At 39.0% G+C, this 22,613-nt stretch overlaps 3 protein-coding genes across 7 annotated transcripts in view; all 3 read left to right on the top strand.

Moving 5' to 3' along the window:
- The first annotated feature begins 10,255 nt into the window (after nt 1-10,255).
- LOC125770995 (ficolin-1-like) lies at nt 10,256-12,115 on the top strand. Its single transcript, XM_049441166.1, has 2 exons — nt 10,256-11,030; nt 11,098-12,115. Exons 1-2 carry the CDS (start codon nt 10,270-10,272, stop codon nt 11,204-11,206), a joined length of 870 nt encoding a protein of 289 aa, XP_049297123.1. The 5' UTR covers nt 10,256-10,269; the 3' UTR covers nt 11,207-12,115.
- Nucleotides 12,116-13,715: 1,600 nt separating this feature from the next.
- Nucleotides 13,716-14,220, top strand: LOC125767124 (ryncolin-1-like). Its single transcript, XM_049433385.1, has 2 exons — nt 13,716-14,092; nt 14,157-14,220. Exons 1-2 carry the CDS (start codon nt 13,716-13,718, stop codon nt 14,218-14,220), a joined length of 441 nt encoding a protein of 146 aa, XP_049289342.1.
- Nucleotides 14,221-18,558: 4,338 nt separating this feature from the next.
- The window catches only part of LOC125770927 (Down syndrome cell adhesion molecule-like protein Dscam2), a 369,720-nt gene continuing 365,665 nt past the window's right edge, over nt 18,559-22,613 (top strand). For all 5 annotated transcript variants that reach the window (XM_049441012.1, XM_049441008.1, XM_049441010.1 and 2 more), the window contains exon 1: nt 18,559-19,020. In XM_049441012.1, coding sequence (XP_049296969.1) covers nt 18,945-19,020 — 76 coding nt within the window. In that variant the 5' untranslated portion in view covers nt 18,559-18,944. The remainder of the gene's footprint in view (nt 19,021-22,613) is intronic.

The raw sequence follows: 22,613 nt of genomic DNA on the forward strand, positions 1-22,613 counted from the left end.
CTTACGCGTTCGTCGTCGTCGTCGTTGTCGTCGTACCTTCTTGACAGCATGTCAGCAAATGTAGATACATTCCATTCCGCGCTTTTCCTGCGATTTTTGTTCTCAGCTTGTCGACACTGATTCCCTTCAAAAGGAAATCATTGACACGCGCAATTTTGCGGGCATTTCTACTACGGCGCGGTTGAATCCTACGATCCGATGGGAACTAAAAACCGTGGTTTCTTACCATTGCTGGATTATGTTTTTCGCCTGACAGTGGTAGTGTGATTTTGGACGGAATAAGTTTGTAGCACACCGATGGAAAAAATCTTGTTTGAAATGAAAAGAATCGCCATGCCAGAGCTAGGCAGATTCTGTTAACGATGATGAATTGTGATAATGATAATAATGATGACCAACATTACTCAGTGTATTATTACGTACAAAATTAGCAGAAGTTGATGTAATAAATAATATTAAAAGAAAATAACATGACAAAATATGTTTCATCATACTATAATGATATCAAAAATTTAACAAGCTCTATCAAACAGATTCAATAAATTTAAAGAAAATTGTACAAGAGCTAAAAATAGTTAATTGGGTAAATGAATTTTTTACATTTGCTATAAGATTTAAGAATTTGGTTAATTTCAGATAAGGTAAAAGTAAGAAAAGCAAAAACCGAAAATATGATAAGAAAGTTTTATATAAATAGCATTTGGTTTAAAAGGATGAAACATTAACTAACACAGTTCTTGGATTTTTTGTCTTTTTTTAAAGAAATTCAAAGACAGCTTTGAATAGTGAAGTTAATTGAGATTTTATTAAAGTTTAAGTTTTAAAAAAGTAGTATAACTCTAAACCGTAAGTAAGAAAAATGTTCGAAAAATAATTAAATTAGTAAATTATTAACCCACAATATATACTACTATACCACTTAAGAAAATAATGAACAACATAAAGTATTATAAAACTACAAAATGAAAACCGATGGCTTCAAAACGAAAAAAAATACAATCCAGTCGGAAGTCATTAACAGTCTCAGAAAAATGGCTTCACATCGGTAAAGATGAACGGTGAAAACATTTTATTTTTATTTCTTAAATTATTCCCTAAAAGCACTATAAAACAAACCCCACCCGTACGGGTATTCGGTCATTATCCTGTGTCCCTTACACTAATTCCCAACCCCAAATCGTCTTCTAATGCTTGGCGAACCAAGGGGGTTTTTCATCATATCTGGGGCCTTGGGTCTTCTCAACGCAACCGGCACTCGGCACTCACCCGGTGTGGTTCTTATGTGTTTTCCCTTTCCTTCTTTGTGCTGCCGCTTCTTTAACCACTTTCAAAAGAAGGTAATGAGGGAGGAGGGCAAAGGGGGGAAAGGGGTATAATTACTCGAGAATTCTACCACACCCTCAGCATGTGTTTGTGTTTGTGTTGCAGACACCGAAAAGAATGAGCGTGCAGTGGCAAAAAACTGGAAGACAAATCTTCTCTTAGATACAACCCGCGATTTCCTGCCTGCAACGGTGATGATCACCAGGCTGCTCCATCGTGTGTTGGCGGGGTGATTTTTTTTTTTGCACAAATAGTACGTTACGGACGAAGAATATTTCCTTGCATTCAGACCAAACTGTGACAAAACCTCCATCGAGTCCCTCACCCGTTATCCTCCCCCCCCGCGCCGTTGTTGTATTTGACGGTAAAACAAAAATTATTCATGCCCTTTTTAAAACTCCTCATTTACTTGTCCCTAGCCAAGCGCTCAGTTGTGTTGGTGTGTACAGGGCAACACTGTATCCATATTTACATACCGTCTCGTTGCATTCCGCAATAGTGCAAAAAATAATGGAAGCTCGAGAAGCAAATCGGAAAACGATGAAAAGCATACACTTTTGCTGCTGCTGCTGCTTCGCATGAAACGCGGCCTCAAACACTGCCCTTGGTATATACTTTTCCTTTTTGGTCGTCGCATTATGTGCGCTGGTGTTCGGGCCACCCCCAATGGCTGGTTTCAAATTTCATCGACATGTCTCGCACGCTGATGCAAAGAATTAAAAAGGCTGGAGTCGCATTCCACCCTCAGTTCAGTTCTTTCATTTTCATTATGTTTCGCGTACCGTCCAGGAGGGAATGTAGTTTTGCGAATTACTTCTTTTGCCGGCCCGTTCCGTGCCGTAGCCGGTCGGTTGCATTTTTAATTCCAGCACCAAATTCGAAACCGTTCCTCTTTTCTTTTTTTTTGCTGCAGAACTCTATGGAACCGAACCAATGCAGCTCAGCTGCGGCAAGGTGTACCCGGTCCGGGGACGTCTCAACGACTCTTATCCCATTCGACGGTTGGCAACGAGCGGGCTTTTGTTTTGTTTTACTTTTCAAGTGCAACGAGTTTCGTCATTTTCGAGGGTATTTTATTGATTCTTTTTTTTCCTGCTGTGTGTGTGTGGTTGTTTGTGCCACGTTTTTGCACTTGCCGTACTTCAGCAAATGTGCGCGCTGCGCTGGTGAAGATTTTGTTTGTCGAATGTTGTGATGTAGGGATATGGGTCGATGGAGGATTACGCCATGCAGAAGGAAAGAATGCCACATTTTTGACACGCGAACTCGTACGCACGAAGTAATGTTTGGCATTATGGTTTATGGTGTGTTTGCTGAGCTGGATTAGCGAACGGAATGAGCATCGAGAGTGATCTGCTACATTGAGGTCAATTCAATGTTTAAAAGATATTTTTTTTCGGGTAATAAGGAATTGGTTCATAGGAATTATTTTATCGATTTTGTTATGACCTAATGTGTAAAAGGTTGTGTAATGTGTAGCAATTTTAATCCGTTCTGTTAATGTTGAAATAATTTTTATAAAAGAGATAGAAATTGTTTGAACTAAAAAAGATAATATAAAACCAGAAGAAATTGTTCCTAAAGCTGTCTTTACTTATCACTCAAGTTTTCAATGATTATAGCTCAACGATTAGTGTCAATGAAAAACATCCTGTTAACAAACAAAATAAGAACAATCCCTACAGTGCGTAACAAAGGTATAAAAACAATAGTTTTCTCAGATTGAAATAAATAAGAGTAACGACAGTTGAAAATTAAGTCTTACTAATTATATAGAATAACTCCATGTTCTTCCTTCTTTTATAAATGAATTCATTTTAAGATAAGTTAAGAAATGTAAGTACTATTTTACTACAAATTGAAAATAGCAGATAAGTAGTAAAAAAACTCGCAGAAAAAACGTGAACAGAACTTTAAAAAATATATGCAAAAATTGATTTATGAAACTGCTAAACAAAAAATTATAAAAAAAATTCTATCTCAACAAGTTAAATAACATAAACATAAAAATAAACAAAAAATAAAAAAATAAAAAGAATAGAAAAGGGGTTTTTCACACAATTTCAGACATTGAAATACCTAGACAGTTGCAATGTGAGCAACGTAGTTTTTTTTTTATTAAAAACTCTGTCAAATAAAGTGTTGTAATAGAGCTCCCGGTTTTATATTCATCCAACTCATAAAAGAAGTTTTAAAAAATTCATCTCGTTGGAAAACTTTTCACCTCGTTTTTTTTGGTCTGCGAAACAAAAACGGAACCATCCACCGGATTGGGTGCTTGGGAGCAACAATCTTGTTGATAATGATAACTATATCTTAACGACAAAAATTATTCAACTTTCTTCTGTATTTTTTTGTTGGGGGATTTTTTATTTGCTCCCCCTTCTTCCCACCTCCCAATTCAGCCTAATGCTCGAAAGCTTCGGTTGGGATGAGACGCGAAATAAAAAGAAAAAAAGAGGGTAAAAAAGAAGGGTGTCAGTGCTGTGGAAAGTGAGATACTGAAAATCGATTACGCTTTTTAACGAAGCAAAGTGCAACGGGCACACGAGAAAGTTTCCCCCTGATCATGGCATATTTCTTTTTTGGCCCCTTTGGCCCGTTGTGTGTATCTGCCTGTGTTATGTATCTTGCCTTTTTAGTCTGTTGTAAGGCGGTCGGGTTGTTTTTTTTTGCGTATCGCCTATATTCACCTACAGCAAAGTGCGCCCGGATGATGCAACGGCCCCGGTGCAGCAACGGGTGCAACGAAGCGCATCCATTGAAGCAACTACCAGCGGAAGTAGACGGAAACCAAGGATAAGCACCGTACGGCCCGGAAATGTAGCATCCTTCACAACCTCCAAAAAAAAAAAAAAAAACGGGAAGTATTCGAAAGTGCTCGAAGGCAAACGAGCAGACAGACAGACGCAAAAGTCCGCTGCAATTCCGAATGAAAGCACAAAAATCAATTTGACAAGGGAAATTGCATTTCTTCCACGGGCGGACGTGTGGAAGACGGTGGCGATAACGTCAACGATGACGCGACAAATTGAATTTGACAAGGAACGGGAGACGCCGAAGATGCAATGCTTATTTTCGTAGCTCGTCTATGTTTCCCTATCACTTATCATCGTCCGTTTTTTTTTGCTTCTTTTTGTTTTCCTTCCCTCGTTTTCGTCTGTTGCCGATGGGCGATGACTCACGCGTACGGTTGGACGTGTTGGATGCTGTGAGAAGGATGGCAATGCTTTTCACTGCTTTCTTTCACTGGGGAGAGATGTTTGTCACTCGGTGCGTCGATGCAATGATAACGCGTTGAACGAATTGCACCAAGGAATAGAATATGAAGTATCATTGTGTGATTGAAAGTTTGGCAGCTTTGCATGTATTGATGCGATAGCAGAATGTTTACAAGATTTCGTTAATGTTGAGTTGTGCCTTTGCATATCGTAATGCTTTCATCCATCTTGCAATGTGAAGCAGCTATTCACTTTCGGCAGTAATCTGTCCAATATACAATGTTACAGAATTGTGGTTTATGGCAAGCTTCAGGAAAGCTTTCCAGCACAGTAAAGGCAACGATTTAATGAAAGGATGCTACATCAAAAAATCCTACCTAAACCCTACATATTGTCGTACGAGTAAAATTCCCCCAAAATCGGTATTGAGATTTAACACAACGGGCACATGCTTGCTGTCGGGACATTTCTGATCCGACATCAATCGCATTTGTTACCCGCGTTAGAACTATTTTGCAAAAGAGCTGTCTGGATCGAGATGTGGTTGAATATCTTATTGCATTCCGAACCGGAATGGGTGGAAATGAAGGGTTTTTTGGTTTTGGACGACTGTTATAGTTCACTCTGCTATGTCGTTTTGTTGTGTTGTATTGTATGATCTATTGAAATCTTTTCATGTGATGGCATACTTCAGATTAGTTCGAAAATCTTTAACCAAATTCACTATTATAATGCTTTAATTATACGATAATGCTATAATGGATATTAAAGCTCGAATATCGTTAAACATTTATTGGAAAATATTCTAACTGTTACTGTTACTCGGAAATTCATCTCATCTAGAATTATGAATAACTGTTGTCAAGAATTAAAGGAGTTAAACGCTGTTTGACTATGGCAAAAATTAAAATAGTATAACAAAATTAAGAGTAGAGATGAGAATAATCACTCTTTTCAGGGAACTAAAACAAAGTTAAAGAATGGCTATAAGAATTTGAATCTTTTATACACTCTTTTAAGCTTCATCAAAAAATAATGTTCTAAACTAATCCTCTGACTACTCTTTTGAGTTTTAACTCACTCACTCTCTGTGCCGATTAGCGATTCACTCTTTTACTTAACAAATCGTTCAATAAGAAAGAATAATTTTTTTAACCCCATTTGGAATTGAACTATTGAATGATTTGAAAAGATAAAAGAGTGAGTTGTAGTGGACACAAAGAGTGTGTGAGTTGCAAAAAAAAAACAAAAGAGTGAATAAAAGATTCATGAAATGACTTTGTGCTAAGTTGAAATTGTAAATTAAAATGCAAGATTAAACTCATTCACACACTTTTACTCAGTGTTCGTATGTCCAGTTAGGAGTATCTTGTATAAAGATTCCTTGAATTGTATTAGTTTGTGATCTTACAACAGCATTTATTAACTTAAAATTCGAATACTCGTTAAGTGATGTGATCTTGCCTCAACAACGTGTTAAATGAGTATGTTGGGAGTAAAGGGCCCTCCTCTACCAATCATTAATATCGTCCTTGTTGGTTGACACATCAACGCCATTGACCCATTTCAATATTGCCTAAAAGAACATGGTAGACAAGGCATTCCGGAGCAAATCGAACACTCTAATGTCTCCAACTGTCTTTGTGCGTGTGGTATTTATTCTTCAAAAATATCGAAGACATTGATGAAACAATAACTTTATATTACACAGAATGCAAGTTAAAAGCACATTAACAAATTCAATTACAATACATACACCTTTATTACTTAAGATAACTAAAGTAAATAGAAAAACGATATCTGAAACACCGTATGTTTAACATTAAATTTTAAATTACCGTTCCAAATTTTATTTTATGGAAATTATTACACGAAGACAAGCCTGATAAATAATAATGGATTATAAAAAACTTTGACTTATTCAAATTTTTTTTATAAGATATGTAAATTCTCGTTTGTGTTTACATTTTCTATAAAACGCTAACGAAGCGACACGCGGGAATAAAATACTTTTGATAAATCATTACTAATTTTTTTTACTACCGTTAATATTTCAATTAGACTTTATAGAAGACAGTACAAAAAACACTAAGAAAGATTTTTTCTATCATTCTCCGGTCCCCTGCGGTAGTGTTTCCTTTCCGATGCGCTACACCGATTCTCGAACAACAGAATCACTCGTGCGAGCATTTCGCTGATAATTTATTGTTTGGAAATGTTAATTCTCGTACTAACCTATGCACCACGGCATAGCCATGGCCATGAAGGATAGAAATGTTTTTCTTTGCTCACCAGAAAATCGTACGACACGGTGGGCCCGGGTATGTGAGACAATGCACTCACTCTGCACTTACCCTGTATGATCCTGTTTGTCAGCATCGCCGATAAGCTCCGATCGTGTAGCTGCATGCTGCCAGAGCGCCATGATTCATTCACGGTTGGTGGTACCAGTTTGCCGTAGGTAAATAATTGGCAAAAGATAGTGGCGCATCGACTGAGTGGCGCATGACTGAGTGGCGCATCGATGTACAAAGTGCCGCGCTGCAGTGATCTTTACGTCTCTAAACTACAGCTCAACACATTTGTGTCGGTGAGTGCTATCATCGATCAAATACAATCAAGAGCAAACCGTAACCGATAAGCGTACCGATAATCGAAATTCCTTGCGGGTTTTTCTTCCCTTTTCCTTTCAATCCCAAGCGATGCGATTGGGAATTTCTCAACATATAAAACCATTCCATCCGGGAACAAGGCAGACACATCAGCTGCGGTTGCGGAAGCGTGCAACAGTGTCAGGGTGGACAGACATTCCCGGTGGATGTTAAGTAGGCACTTGCAGGCAAAGTGACATTCCGATCGTTGACTGCTTTTTCCTACTTTACATTGAGTCCTGGATTATTCAACACAGTCCCCTGCCCCGGCTGAAGAGTGGAAGAGAGTCTTCCACAATTTATGTCCTCCGTGTGAGTGTGTATTTGTGTATCTGCGTATGTGTTAATGTTACGGATGGGTTAAAACAAAAAGCTACCCATTCCGAGACGGGTGTGTAAAGCTTCTCATTTAGATTGAAAAAGGTGAATATTAATTTCAGCTAAAGGTAAACATTGAACGTTGCCGATCCGGTTCGTACCAAACGTCAACGTCGGTTGCTCAGTTTGAGGCACGCAGCTAGGACACGTTCGTGCAAAAACTTCCACCGTCCAAAAGCTTCCACATTTACGGGGCGAGGGAAGTTGGATATTTAACGGAAAGTAATATGTTCCCAGCACCAGATGAAGCATCTGGTCGGGGATAGGAGCTACTGCTCGCTTTCCCGGAATGCAAACCCAGCAAGAGTTCCGAAGTATGCTAAGCATAAGTATTTTTAATAGCAACAGATGTTGCTCGTACCAACACTAGACGCCCAATCGAGCGCGAACCTGAAATGTGATGCGGCAAAGTGAAAGTTAGGTGCGAAATGCTCCAGAACATCACCATTTTACCGCTCGTGGGTGCTCCCTGTCCATGTATATACACCTTACACTGTCTGCATTCGGGCCCCAGAACTTCGCTGCTGGAACTGGTACAGGTAGGAAAAGGGACGCATCAACCTATCGTCCCCAAAAGGCTGTGTGGTTCTGTTATGGCATTTTTGGAAAAAGAGAAAGTTTTAATTGCTTCAAGATCAGCATCCGGTCTTAACGGGGACGCCCGACCCCGGATGTACTGCACACAGCTACTTCTGGGAGATGATTTTATGTTGTGGAGATCACATACGTTGCTAAACCGTGTGCCGAGAGTGGTTGCTGTTTGCATCAAAGGTAAATTATTTGCATCTCCTGCGCTTTTGTGGGAAGGTGTGTCTACCGTTGTGGTAAGGTGTTTTTAGTGTTCCTGGTCACGGCCATTGGTTGTGCTTCCGAACGATTGAACTTTGGTTAACATTTTAATCCTTACGAAATGTTTATCCCATCGAAGTTGCCTGGAGGAAACATTATACAACATATGGCTTTTCCCAAGTTTCGGTTTTAGGGTTAGTATTTGATTTAGATATCTTTGTGTTTATTGTTTACATATTTATGCTCGGTATGGTTGGTTTCTCTAATTCCAGGAAACATACCTCTTAGTATGTATGTATATCTTGGTTTTCGTATATCATACCTCTTTCTAGGTATATAGTTATTTCTGATCAAACAAGTTTCATTCACTTACCTTCAACTGCTTTAACTTAAAAGGAAACGTTGAAATATTTTCTCCACCAAAATTAGTTCCCAATTCCCGGAGTAACGTTGTACCAAATTCCAACCCAGGGCGAAGCAATTTGTAAAAGTAATTAGTGCCCACCGCAAATCGTGCACTCAGAGCGTTTAAATGTTTGATCTCCTTTTCTTATCGTAATTAAGCTATATCGATGTACGGATTACACAGCACCAGCTAGAACGTTCAAGAGAATTGATGCGGTAAAGGTAAAAGGCACGGTAATCGATTGATTGTGCGTTTTGATAATATTTAATGCATTTGTTTAGCGTGAAACACTTGGGAAATTAGTTTATAAATGTTTTACACTTCATATCATTTTGATTTGATTTGATACAGCAGTTAGAGGCAAAACGGCTATTCTGTGATAGTTGTGGATTGAAATATTTAAATTAGTTTAAGCTTATGCGTTAGGGTGCTATGTTTACGATGATAGGCAAAATACTTTTGGTGATAAAATAAAGATGTGCAAATATACCCAATAGTGTGTTGAATTGTAAGAACTGAATTCGGGTAGTATAATTATATCTTCTATATATATAAAATTCTCGTGTCGCGGTGTTAGTGTGCAAACTCCTCTTAAACGGCTGCACCGATTTGTTTGAAATTTTCGCTAAACGTTCGTTAGGTATGAGAATAGGTTTACCGCTATTTTTCGTTTCGCTAGGTGGCCTCTGGCCAATATTATGAGTTCTTTAATTATTCATTCATTCATTAATTCATTAATTCATTAATTAAAAAATGCTATTTAGTGATTTGCGGGTCGGTGGTACATGTGGAATCGGCGGCTTACACGGAAGGACCTGATATTAAATTCCAATCGTCAAGGAAAAACTTCCCTCCTGAAGTAGCAGAAAAGAAGAAGAAGAGCCACAAAAAAATAAGAAATAAAGCTTTGATCGGGAATATCATTTGGATTAAAAATGGCAATAATTTAAGAATTTTCAGTTAATCAACGAAATTCTCTAATCGCCGCTCTAATAATACCACACGAATCAAGATTGAACACTCAAAATGTTTGCATTAAATACAACAGGCATGTTTAAGGGCAAAGCTAGGTTTGCCGAGTAAGCTAGTTTATTTATAAGCCAAACGAGAAATTATCGTTCTACAGGAAGTGTAGACTGTTCCAGCGCTCCATTGAGTTCAACGGTTTCTCGGTACAAGATATGCGTTGAGCTCTGACCCTCAGATATTCCTGTTCGGTGAACTAAGCATTTATCAGCAATGTCACTCTATAAATACGACTAAACGCCAACAGTTGCCATACTTTCACCAGATAAAGCACCATAACGAACTTGTATACTAGCATTGGACTATGTAGTCGTGGTATATGAATAATAATAATGAAAGAGTGAACATTTCTCACTTTGTCCATGGTCAATAAAAGATAAGTTTGACATTCTCTTTGAACGGCTGACATACATATATAAAAAGGATTACATTTAGCTGCCAGTGTCATTGTTACAGTTACACAAGTGAAATCAACATGTTCAAGATCAACCTTTTATTTGGGTTTACTCTGTGTTGTACCATTGTTGGTATACAATGTGCTCCAACTGCCGATACATCTAGTGCTGTTCAAGGTTTCGCTTTCGAAATGATCATGACGAAACTGCAATTTCTAGAAGATCGTTTCACTGAGGTGGAAGAACAGCTGGTAAAAAAGATAAGTGATTTATGCAGTAGAATGGAAAGCATCATGCAACACAAGAACGATTCAAACAAAGTGCGTGATAATGTGTACACATCTTGCGGCGAGGTTCCCTCTTCCGGAATATATTCCATAAAACCGGATAACACCTTCAATGAACCGATGAGGGTGCTTTGTGATCAAGATTACGAATCCGGAGGCTGGATTGTATTTCAACATCGCTTTAACGGATCGACGAATTTCTATCGGAATTGGCAAGAGTACAAGAATGGATTTGGAAATCTGGATGGGGAATTCTGGTTGGGTCTGGACCGTATTCATCAGTTGACAGTTTCACGTCCACATGAGTTGGTAGTGCTGCTGGAAGATTTTGATGGCTATAAAATTTACGCCAAGTACGATCAGTTTGAGATCGGAGACGAAAACGAAAAATATGTATTGAAGAAGCTACGTAATTATTCTGGATCGGATGGCAATTTTTTTTATCACGATCGGGGCATGAAATTTTCTACATTCGATGCGGATAATGACGCAAGCTCGAGAAATTGCGCAGACACATTGAATGGAGCATGGTGGTTCCGTGATTGTGGATATAGGTATGGTATAGTAATCAATTCCTTATATAAATAGTGATAAAACTTACCATTTGTATCGTATTTACAGCAATCTCAATGGACGATACGGAACTGGAGATGATTACACGAAAACATTTAATTGGTTTCGTGATTTACTCAAAATTTCAAAAATGATGATAAGACCAAAGACGGCTTAGTTATTTAGTGATGCAATATTTTCTAAAGCACATGTAAATCGTTATCGGACAATCCAATTGATATAAAGAATAAAAAATTATTAAACTACACAAAATAAATGTTTTTACTGCTGAAGATTGTCGTTTGTTTGAAAACAGTTTAATGCAGGCATAAGCAACCTGGGGCCCGCGGGACGCATGCGGCCCTCGAAGTGGTTTTATGTGGCCCGCGAATAGCCAATAGCAAATTTTATATCAAATGTAATTAAGAATTAAAAGCGAATTAAATTAAATTAATACAACACTCAAAACTAAAAAAGAAAGATTTTTAATCCTAATTCACTTTTCAAAAATACAGCAATGCATCTAGTCCGAAAAAGTCCGGATAAAAGCAGCTTTACTACATTCATTATTATATCAATGCATCTTGCAATGTGGCCCGCCAACCAGTTTTTGATTTTTAATGTGGCCCGAAGCTTTAAAAGGTTGCTCATCCCTGGTTGAATGGATATAGTTTGAAGGGAAGTTATAATGCGCAATTACTTTTTTTGGTTTTGTCCACTGAAGAACGGCCTTGCAATGTTGGATTTGTTGGTTGTATTTTTACTTAAATAAATCAACGTTGATGTTGAGATACGCGCTGGATGTTGAATGCCATCCGGTCTTTCTACAGTCTGGTGAAACGTTTCTACACAAAGTACCTGTCGCGACGATTAAAGCTGAGATTATATAGAAACTATATACGAGGGCTGACAATAAAGTAAGGTCTCCAATTTTTTTTCATAGAAAATGACATGTATTTACAAAAAGCGATACACCGTTGGAAAGGGCAAGGTCTTGGCTACTTTTCTACATAATCGCCATTTTTTCCAACACCTTGCGCATCCGCACGATGAACTTGTCTATGCCGGCAGAATACCACTCTCCGTCCGCCTCGCGCACCCAGGTGTTGACCTCTTTCTGAACCTCCGCGTCACTTTCAAACTTCTTCCCTCCGAGATGTTTGTTCAGGGCGGGGAACATGTGGTAATCACTTGGGGCCACGTCGGGACTATAGAGAGGGTGATCGATGATGTCCCAGTCAAATTCCACGCGCCGCTTCATGTGGTCTTCGGTCAGCTGTTTCGGCACCCATCGGGCAGAAACTTTGTGATACTGCAAGTTGTTCACAAGGATATGACGGATTGTTTCGCTGCTACACACTCCTCCAAGCTTCTCTTCCAAGTCCCTAATTGTCCCACGGCGGTTTTTGACCATTTCTGCCTCCACTGCTTGAACAATCGCATCCGAGACCGACGGTCGGCCACTTCTCTCCTCGTCGTGAACATTAGTGCGCCCTGAATTGAACTCGCGGCTCCACTTACGCACGTTTTTTATGTCCATACACTTTTCCCCGTAAACTTCAACTAGTTGACGATGGATTTCAATAGGTGTCACCTTTTTCGCACTCAAAAAACGTATTACAGAACGCAATTCGCACTTGGACGCTGACGCGAGGGGTACCTCCATCGTTGACGGCTACTCAGCCAAGACTGAGCGGTCGGGTAAGCCTCACCCAGCAGCAAAGTGGTAGGAGGGGAACCAAGGAACACGGCGGTGTTGCCAGATTTCGCCTAGCGCGTGATCCGGCGAAGTTGCAGCGTTGGAGACCTTATTTTATTGTCAGTCCTCGTAGTACGCTCACATACGCCTCTGAGACATGAACTTTGCCTAAAACTTATGAAACCCTCTGATTCGTATTCGAGAGGAAGATGCTCGGAAGGAGTTTTAATCCGGTATAGAAGGAATGCTTCTCCATTGGGTGAAGCCGCTGCAATGAGGAGCTCCAAGAATTCTACAATGTGCTCACTATCGTACAGCGAATTCGACTCGTCGAAAATAATATTTTTATTAGATTTTATTTGTATGTCAAACGTTGAATCATTGTTCTCCAACAAGAAAAGATTGCTCCAGCGCTCTATTGAGTTCAAGGGTATCTCGGTACAAGATATGCTTTGAGCTCTGACCCTCAGATATTCCTGTTCCGAGAAGTAGCTATTTATCTGTAGTATCACGGCTAAAAACCAACAGTTGCCATAATTTTTGCAGATAAAGCACTATAACGAACTTGTATACTAGCATTGGACTATGAGGGCGTTTAATATGAATAATATTTATCATAGAGTGAACATTTCTCACATTGTCCATGGTCAATCAAAAGATAAGTTTGACATTCTCTTTAAACGGCTTTGTTTCATTTCTCTTTGTTAACATTTCTCTTTGAACATATATAAAAAGGTTTACATTTAGCTGAAAGTGTCATTGTTACAGTTACACCAGTGATATCAACATGTTCAAGATCAACATTCTATTTGGGTTTATTCTGTGTTGTTCCATTGATGGTATACAATGTGCTCCAACTGCGGATACATCTAGTGCTGTTCAAGGTTTTGCTTTCGAAATGATCATGACGAAACTGCAATTTCTAGAAGATCGCTCGACTGAGAAAGAAGAACAAATAATAACAAAGTTAAGTGATTTAATCAGTAGAATGGAAAACATCATGCAACAGATGCGTGACAATGTGTACACATCCTGCGCCGAGGTTCCCTCTTCCGGAATATACACCATTCAACCAGATAACACCTTCAAGGAACCGATCAGGGTGCTGTGTGATCAAGATTACGAATACGGAGGCTGGATTGTAATTCAACATCGCTTTAACGGATCAACGGATTTCTATCGGAATTGGCAAGAGTACAAGAATGGATTTGGAAATTTGGAAGGAGAGTTCTGGTTGGGTCTTGATCGTATTCATCAGTTGACAGTATCAGGTCCACATGAGTTGGTAGTCCTCCTGGAAGATATCGAAGGCAACAAGAAGTTCGCCAAATATGATAAATTCGAGATCGGAGACGAAAACGAAAAGTATGTATTGAAGAAGCTAGGCAGACATTCCGGAAACGCTGGCGATTCTTTCCGTTACCATCAGGGTAAGAAATTTTCTACACTCGATGCGGATAATGATACATGGAGAGAAGAAAATTGTGCAGTAAAATCAAAAGGGGCATGGTGGTTCGGTGGTTGTGGTACGAGGTATGTTAGTAATCAATTACTTGTATATATATATATATATATATATAGTGATAAACTTACCATTTGCATTGTATTTACAGTAATCTCAATGGACGATATGATAACACAGCATTTCACAGACATGAAAGGGTAATGTATTGGGAAACATTTTATGGCATTCATGGGTTAATTAAAACTTCAAAAATGATGATAAGACCAAAGACGGCTTAGTTCTTTAGTGATGCAAAATGTTTAAAGCACATGTAAGTCGTTATCGAACGATTCAATTTATATAAAGAATAAAAATGTATGAAACTACACAAAATAAATGTTTTGACAGTTTAAGATTGTCGTTTGTTTGAAAGCAGTTTAATGGATATAACTTGAAGGAAATTTTTAATGCGCAATTATTGTTTTGGTTCTGTGCACTGAAGAACGGCTTTGCAATGCTGGATTTGTTGGATGTATTTTTACTTAAATAAATCAACGTCGAGGTTGAGATACGCGCTAGGGTGCTGGATGCCATCCGTTCTTTCGTTTCCACACAAAATACCTGTTGAGACGATCAAAGCTGGTTTTTTTTATACAAAAGCAATAGTACGCTCACATACGCCTCTGAGACAAGTACTTTGCCCAAAGCTGACGAAGTCCTTATTTTCGCGTTCGAGAGGAAGATGCTCGTAAGGATTTTCCCGTATCATCCCGTATATGTGGAAGAACTATAGAGGAGCCGCTACAATGACGAGCCCTACAGGTTGTAGGATCAGTTTAACATCGTACAACGAATTAGGCACACCAGACATGGGTGGGATCGAACGACCCAATCCGCCCCCAATCCCCTGACCCAAAAACCTCGATAACTAATTATCAGCTCGACGGCGCTCGACCGTGTGCGATTTTAGCTAGTCTGATAAGTAAGTAAATAATAGAAGAAAATATAATAAAAGCAAAGCAAATCGAAAAAATGTTATTACCATACAAAAAAAAAACGCCAACATTAAATCATATTGATATAAAATCAAACAAATGATCTCTAGATAGCTTTTATACGGCGGTGATCTTTCTTAGCTTACACTGCAACTGAGCAGATCTCTTTACCAAAAGGAATACATCTTAAGAAAGTAAGCGAAAGCTTCAATGTAAGAAAATGAAAATTCATGATGAGAAACGTGGCGTGAGAAGATCAGTGCGCATGCCCTCTCTATTTCCCCACCAGGATTTGACAGCTGACGGAGATGCTTCCAACCACCGGAAGCATGTCCGACCGTAGAACTGTTCGATGCTGAAAGTAAAATTTTTAAGGTTTATTTTTTAATCTGCCCATGTAAATCGCCATGATCGTCCCTGTATCGCTTTCTAACGCCTAACATGTTAATTAAGAACTGTGGGAAAATCAACGAAGAATTGGACATTTTTAGAAAGTAACTTTTGGAAAGGAAATTACATGAGTTTTTTCTTTCTAATCAACCACCAACTTTCTATTGATACCGTAACGGCTATAAAAACGGTAGACAAAAGCTTTCAAGGATGCTGCAGAGAGTGAAAAAGCTGTTTGTGAGATAAGCGGACGGTTTCGGCTCCTGTCTCGTTCTGCTCTCCCGTATTGCATAGTACAAATATTGCAAAATGCTTTCTCTCTCATCGTTTTGCTCTGCTCTTTCATTGCGCTACATTCTCTCAACAGCGTAACTACATAGAATTTTGTGCAAATGTTTTGCGCGTGTCTGCGTGAATCATTTCTCCGGCGGAAGTGAATCGGTTCGGGGAGCCAAAAGCTTGCCCGAAGCGGGCTAGCCCACTCAGTCGTGGAGCAAACGTTGTGTCGTTCGGATTGGTCGAAAGGAAAGAAATGCACACACGGCTTGAGTGACTCCTGTTGCCAAGCCAACGGACGCGGGAAACGGGCTCGAGGGTTGTGCCGAACCGTAGAGCAAGTGGCAATGCTCGGTACGCACCGAACCGGGTGATCAGCAACCCTCTTCCAGGACACCAGCTTGCGGCAGGTCGACCACTTAACACGGCCGTGACGGGGAAAACACGCATCGCTAGGCTACGGTGGTGGTTAGCTGTTTTTAGCAGGACACCGAAAATCGCGCACCCCGAAGGGGGGGTACAAAGTGTGATGATGGTGAACGTTAGCTTTCTTTTTTTCCAAGTTTGTGTTTTCTCTGTTTGATTGTTATAGTAAAGTTTCAGCGTAGTGCGTTGAAAGAGATTGCACCCTTGTGAAGCGTTGCAGCCCGTTAAGCTGTAGTGGTGAGTTTTTGTTCATTTTGGGGGGGGTAGTTCACAAGTGAAAAATACGACAAAAACACACCACCATGTGGTCGGGTTCGTTTCTCTTCGCCGGTATTGCACACTGCAAAACGGGAGATTTTTTTTTAATTATGTTGGCATTTGCCAAAGTGCAGGAGCATTGTAACGTTGCAGTTACTACCCCAAGTGCATATGCCTTGTTAGTGCAGCAGGATGAAAAGTTGTTCTTCAGCAGTGAATGAATTCTTGTTTAGGCGGGAACGTTTCATACGGTGCAGTGTGCAATGGTGTGATGGTAAATGGAGTAAGATGCATTATGCAGCCAAAAACTAATGTTGTTTTAAAATTCTATACCCACAATTAGGCAACTGTTGAAGGAAAGAGGATTTTCACAAAAAAAATAATAAAATGCAATTTTTGCTTTAAGTTCAAATAACAAATAAAGGATTACAATCAAACAGACAACTTTTGGAAGAAAAAGTGTTGCACGCATGAAATACATACCTCAAAAGTTAGTAGCCAACATCACTCAATCATTTTTATTTTTATTATACGCATTAGTGGAAAGTGACATCAATAGAAAGAATGTGCATCAAAGCTAGTTTTTAACTCCCGTAACAGTGTCCACATGGATATATGGACCACTTGCTTCAAAAGCCCACGATTTGCTGTCTGCCCCAAAACAGAAGCGTTGCCTCATCTGAAATGAAGCTCTAACGTATCTGTGCGTCGGTGTGTATGTGCTACAGTATACAGGGTGGCATCGTAGAAGTGATACACTTTGTAAATTTAATTAAAATTGAAACCCGGTATCATTTTTCTTCGAAATCGATTGAAATAACATCTATTAGTATTAAACTTGCATTTTACTTAATTTATTTCAAATCTTTCGCCTTTGCACTTGATAACGGCCCGTAGGCGCTGTTTGAAGTCGTTGCAAGCCGCACGCACAACTTCATCCGGCATTTCGTCCCATATCTTCAACAACCGCCTCTTGAATCCGTCCAAATTCAGATGTTTGACTTCACCCAACTTTCCTAGCATGTATCCCCATGTGCTGAAGTCCAACGGGTTCAAATCCGGAGACGCAGCTGGCCATTCCGATGCACTGATGAAACATGGCAAATGCTCCTTGCACCACTCCTGAACGATCGAAGCCTTATGGGCTGGAGCTGAATCCTGTTGGAAGCAAAAACTGTCGTTGCCAAAAAGCTTCTTAGCGTATGGTTTTAAGTGGCCTTGCAGAACGTGTTCTAAATAGTATTCCTTGTTGATCTTCACGCCTTTATCGATGAATAAAAGCGGTAACTTCCCTTTTGTCGAGATAGCTCCCCAAACCATCACCGATGACGCATTTTGATACCGTTCGACTGCTCTTTTATCTGCTGGTATATCCCGAAGAGATGCTCCATAAACACGATCGTTCTGCTTATTCAAGGGTGCCTCCAATGTGAACAGTTTTTCGTCCGAAAAGATGATGTTATGGCCAGCGTGCGTCTTCAGCAGCAAGCGAGATCTGGCAACCCTGTCGGCAATATTTTTGCTGGTTAAACCGTGAATTTTCTGTTTTTTATACGGTTTGTTGCCTTGATCCTTTTTCAGAATGCTTTGCATGGCAAAGTGGCTCATATTCATTTCACGCGCCATTTTTCTTCCCGAGCGAGCTGGATTCCGTCGTATTCGTTCCTTTACCGCTTTGATCACCGCTGGAGTTCGGACTGTCCGTTTTTTGCCCGGTTTCTTCTTTGGAACAATCGTGCCTGTCTCCTCGTACCGCTTGATGGTCCGGTAGACGAATAATCTGCTTAACTTGAGATGAGACAGTTTCTGCCTAATCTGAATGTTTGTCAAACCTTGCAAATGTAAAATTTTTACTTGTTCGCGACTTGAATCCATTGTAGTTTACTAAAAAATTGAATCAAACACGAAGTAAACGGTTTGCACATTAACAGTAAACAAGTTTATCTGTCAAAATATACCCATGTGTTTGACATACAGTGATAGTAAACACAATACAGGGGCTCTCAAATAAGTGTATCAGTTCTACGATGTCACCCTGTATAGTGTATGTGTGCTGCTAGTTGTGTACGTTTTCTGTGCACGTGAATGTGCAAATGTGAATATGTTGCACAACGGTGCATCCTGCGTAAGGGAGTATGTACTATGGTCACACAATGTTGCTCCGTGCCAGCGGGTCGTCAGGCTGATAGAGGGAAACGATTGGCATGTGTGCAGTTTGTAAAGGTGGCCGGTTAAAGCGAAACCCATTTTGATGTACGTATGATCGACCGATGTGCACGATTGTGTAGCGATTTGTGATAATAATTCGAATCGTGCACTTTGTGAGTTAAAGTGTGTGTGTGGGAAGAAAGAAAGAAATAAAGATTGGAGAAAAAAGAAAAGCTTAACGAAAAAAATATTACATTGAAGTGAAACGGCAATTATCATCATGGTATGTGCGAACAGGATGTGGAATATCAGAATAACGTTATTGTTGGGTTTCTTCATTTTGTGGATAAGTTGCGGTAAGTAGTTTTTTTATTATTATCCATAGGGCATTTTATTGAGTTAGTTAGTTAGTTAAGTTCTTCTTTATTGGATTACTATAATTTGATGTTGTATTACAGTGTACAAATGGTTTTTTATGATGGGTTCAACTTACTCATCTTTCCGCATTGATTTAGGATTATTTCATAGCATTTCCCGTGCATTAATTATGTTTCTTTTTTTGTTTTGAGAGTGGTAATGTGAGAAAAATTAGTTACAGAAAAACTCACGGGAAAAAAAGTTTTTACTTACAATTATCTTATATCTAAAAGAAACTAACCTATCTAAAAGCTAAACTACCTAGATTATCCTAAAGGGCATTTTATTGAAAAAACTTAACTCTTTTAGAATTTTTGTTTTCTAGATTTTTTGATCAACAAATTTTCAGGATGGAAAATTTAAAAGTTTCTTCTTCTTCTTGGCTTAAGGACCTTAGAAGAGGTCACGCCGGCCATTTCTGGCTTACTAGATTAATTTTTACCTTTTAGCCGAATAGTCAGTCCTTGCTAGGGAGATCCGGATGGGATTTCATCCCCGGTCCTGTCGTGTGGAACTGGTACCGTTTAACACATACACCACCGGGCCGTTACCTAAAATATAAAAATATAAAAGCTCAAAGTTGCAATAAAAATGTTTTATATTGTTCTTTTTTATTTATGATTCTATTTTTTTTTCGGCTGAAAAATTAAAAAAATTAATTCAAATTAACTTTTAAACTGAACTTAACTCAAATTTAAATTACATAGGTATTAGAGAAGAAAAATATGGGGCGGTCCGGTGGTGTATGTGACAAAACGGCGCCGCCCCACACGGCAGGACTGGGGATAAAATCCCATACGCGTAGCATGGACCGACTATGCTGCTACGTGGTAAAATAAGTATTGATACGACCAGGCCGTTCTAACCGAGCAAGAAGAAGAAGAAAAAGAGAAGAAAAATATGATAAAATATCAAAGTTAAAAAGCAAATTAACATTTCAACTATATTTTTCGTATTGTGACTAATTTTTGTTAAACTTAAACAACTTTTTAAATAACACTCCTACCCCGGAAATGCTTTTTTTCACACATGAAACACACAAACATGTAAGAAAAAATATAAGAAAATGAAAACATACATCATCGCAACCACATTGCACAGATATTTCCATTTTGATTAGCCATTGAATATGCAAAACAGTGGGTAAGAAAAGTGCGAAACAAAAGAACACTACGTTAGACTTTACGTAACGTAACCGGCGGGAAAAAAAGTTTATAAAGCACACTCTATACAAAATTCAACAATCGCAACCAATACGCATCATACTGGTGAGGAGGGATATGAAAAATTAATGCAAAACCAGCAGAAAACACCAACAATGTGTAAAAACTAAAAATAATCTTAATCCCGTGCACGGTCACAGATGAAATGGAAGGCGAAAACAAAATCTCATTCCGATGCTTGCCGGTATTGAAAATCGAAATGGAAAAAAAACCCCAAAAAAAAAACCGTTTCATAGCTGAATTATTCAACCGAGCAAAAAAAAGAAGAAAAAAGACACACACACACACACAAGACCGAACTGTTTCGATGGCTATCGAAAACTATTGTACAAGGGTATCAAACATACAGCGCCTCGTTCCGTAGTCAGCAAAAATGATGAAATCGGGACTGGCGGTTATTGGATTCTTTTGGTGGGTTTTCCGAGAAAAATCGAACCTGAAACTCGAATGTCACAAACCGGGCATTTGACATTTTGTGGTGGAAGGGTTGCCGGTTTGCATGTTGAAATAGTGCACCGGGTAGGGTTCGCATCGCAAGTCGCAATGTTCACGCAGCGTGCTTTTGCAGAAGACAAAACACACCATCCTCAGTGTGCTTACACCGGTATCCTGTGGCGCACACAAACCGACCATATCCTCAAGGAAGGACATTTATTGGCAAGATGTACCCGCAAGACTTGTATACCGCATGCTGAACATTTGCCGGTTTTGCGGAAGAACTGCACCAAAACGGGATGGTTTTGGGTAAGGAACAAATATCGCTTCGTACATTGGGTGATGGAGAGTTTAAACGAGACACTGGAATACGGGGTTTCCCCTCCTTAACATTTTGTTCAGTTGCCTCACGTTCCTTGATACCGCAACCATGCGCCTTATTGCGTAACGCACGCAGCTGGCAGCGGGGTAGTGCTTTCTGCTGTTTAATATCGTTTCTGTGATTTGTTGATAAATCATATCACTCCATTGGGGGCAAGGTGTCCTTTTCATATTTGACTATTGTCTGGAAGTTAAGGAAATAGTGCTTAAAATTGAAAAAAAACACACAATGTTATCATAATCAATGATTGTAAATGGGAGTGAAATTTTACCTTAAAAAAAAGCAACATCAGCGTAAAGCTTTTCATCGTGTTTATGTAAGTGTATTTTGAGTGATTGTGCAGTGAGAACACAAAAAGTTGGAAAAGAAAACTCTGTTAAATGAAACAACTTTTCATATGTTTTATGTTGTAACACAAGTTTAAAAGAAATAGAAAAAAATATTCCTTAATTTGCAAAGAATAAATTATTTCAGAAAATTTCTAACCTTGAAATGAATTGTTTTTCATTGCCTGAAAAATTAAGTTCAATAAGTTTATTCTATTGGTTATGAATTGTTGAATAAGTCGATGCATAAAATGATGATCAGTATTATTAAGTTTAAATCATGATTTATTTGCATTACCACTTTACAATCTCTACCAAAGGGGGATATACAGTCAACATGTTCGAAGAAAATTATGTTTATTTTTTTTGTCATTTTTTTGAAGCTCGAAATTTAAAGAACATTTGGTTAAAAGAAAATTTGGTATTTTTCTCAAAAACACATTTTGCAAATCGGTTCCCAGAGTTTCTCGGAAACCAGTGAATGAATTGATTTGAAATTTTCTCCAGATTTTTTGTAATCAATTTTTCTAGTAAATTTGTCATTTGATTTTATTTTTAAATTTTATAGCTCTTGCTGTTTTAAGAGCAATATGTTGACAATAATTTTGTACTGTTTTAGAGATTTCTAAACATCTCCACATTCTTTTTGTGTCTCGAAAATGTATCATCCATTTTATACTACTACGCTCCAACAATAAGGAAATCCGTGGTCGAACCAGCTGTACAAACACTCGGCTCGAAAGTGGTGGTCGGTTCCAAGAAAGGAACCGCTCGACGCCCGGAAAAAAACGGAAGATGAGTACAGCATCCCCAAAGGAGATCCCTTCCTTCCGCAGTTCCGTTTTCAACAATTGGCTGATATTTGATTCCATTCGTTTCGGCCTGCTGAAATCTGCTTCCCTAAACTGACTGCTAATATGTTTATACGCCTGCGGAGCACTAAGCCGGCCCACTAGAGACGCTTCGGCATCGACAGTATTGGCCCCAAAATAATGGAAAATCGCTTGTGAAAGGAAAAGGGGCCTCTCTACCCCGCTGCCACCTCCCCCTAACACCAGTTTTCTTTTTGTCTGTTGGGTGCAGTCGGAAAAACAAAAACATTATAAAATCCAGTTTGAGAAATTCACTTTCTCGCTATCACATTGCGAAATGTCTTGTGCTTTTGT

Source organism: Anopheles funestus, chromosome 3RL (genome assembly GCF_943734845.2).
Source record: "Anopheles funestus chromosome 3RL, idAnoFuneDA-416_04, whole genome shotgun sequence".
NCBI lineage: Eukaryota > Metazoa > Arthropoda > Insecta > Diptera > Culicidae > Anopheles > Anopheles funestus.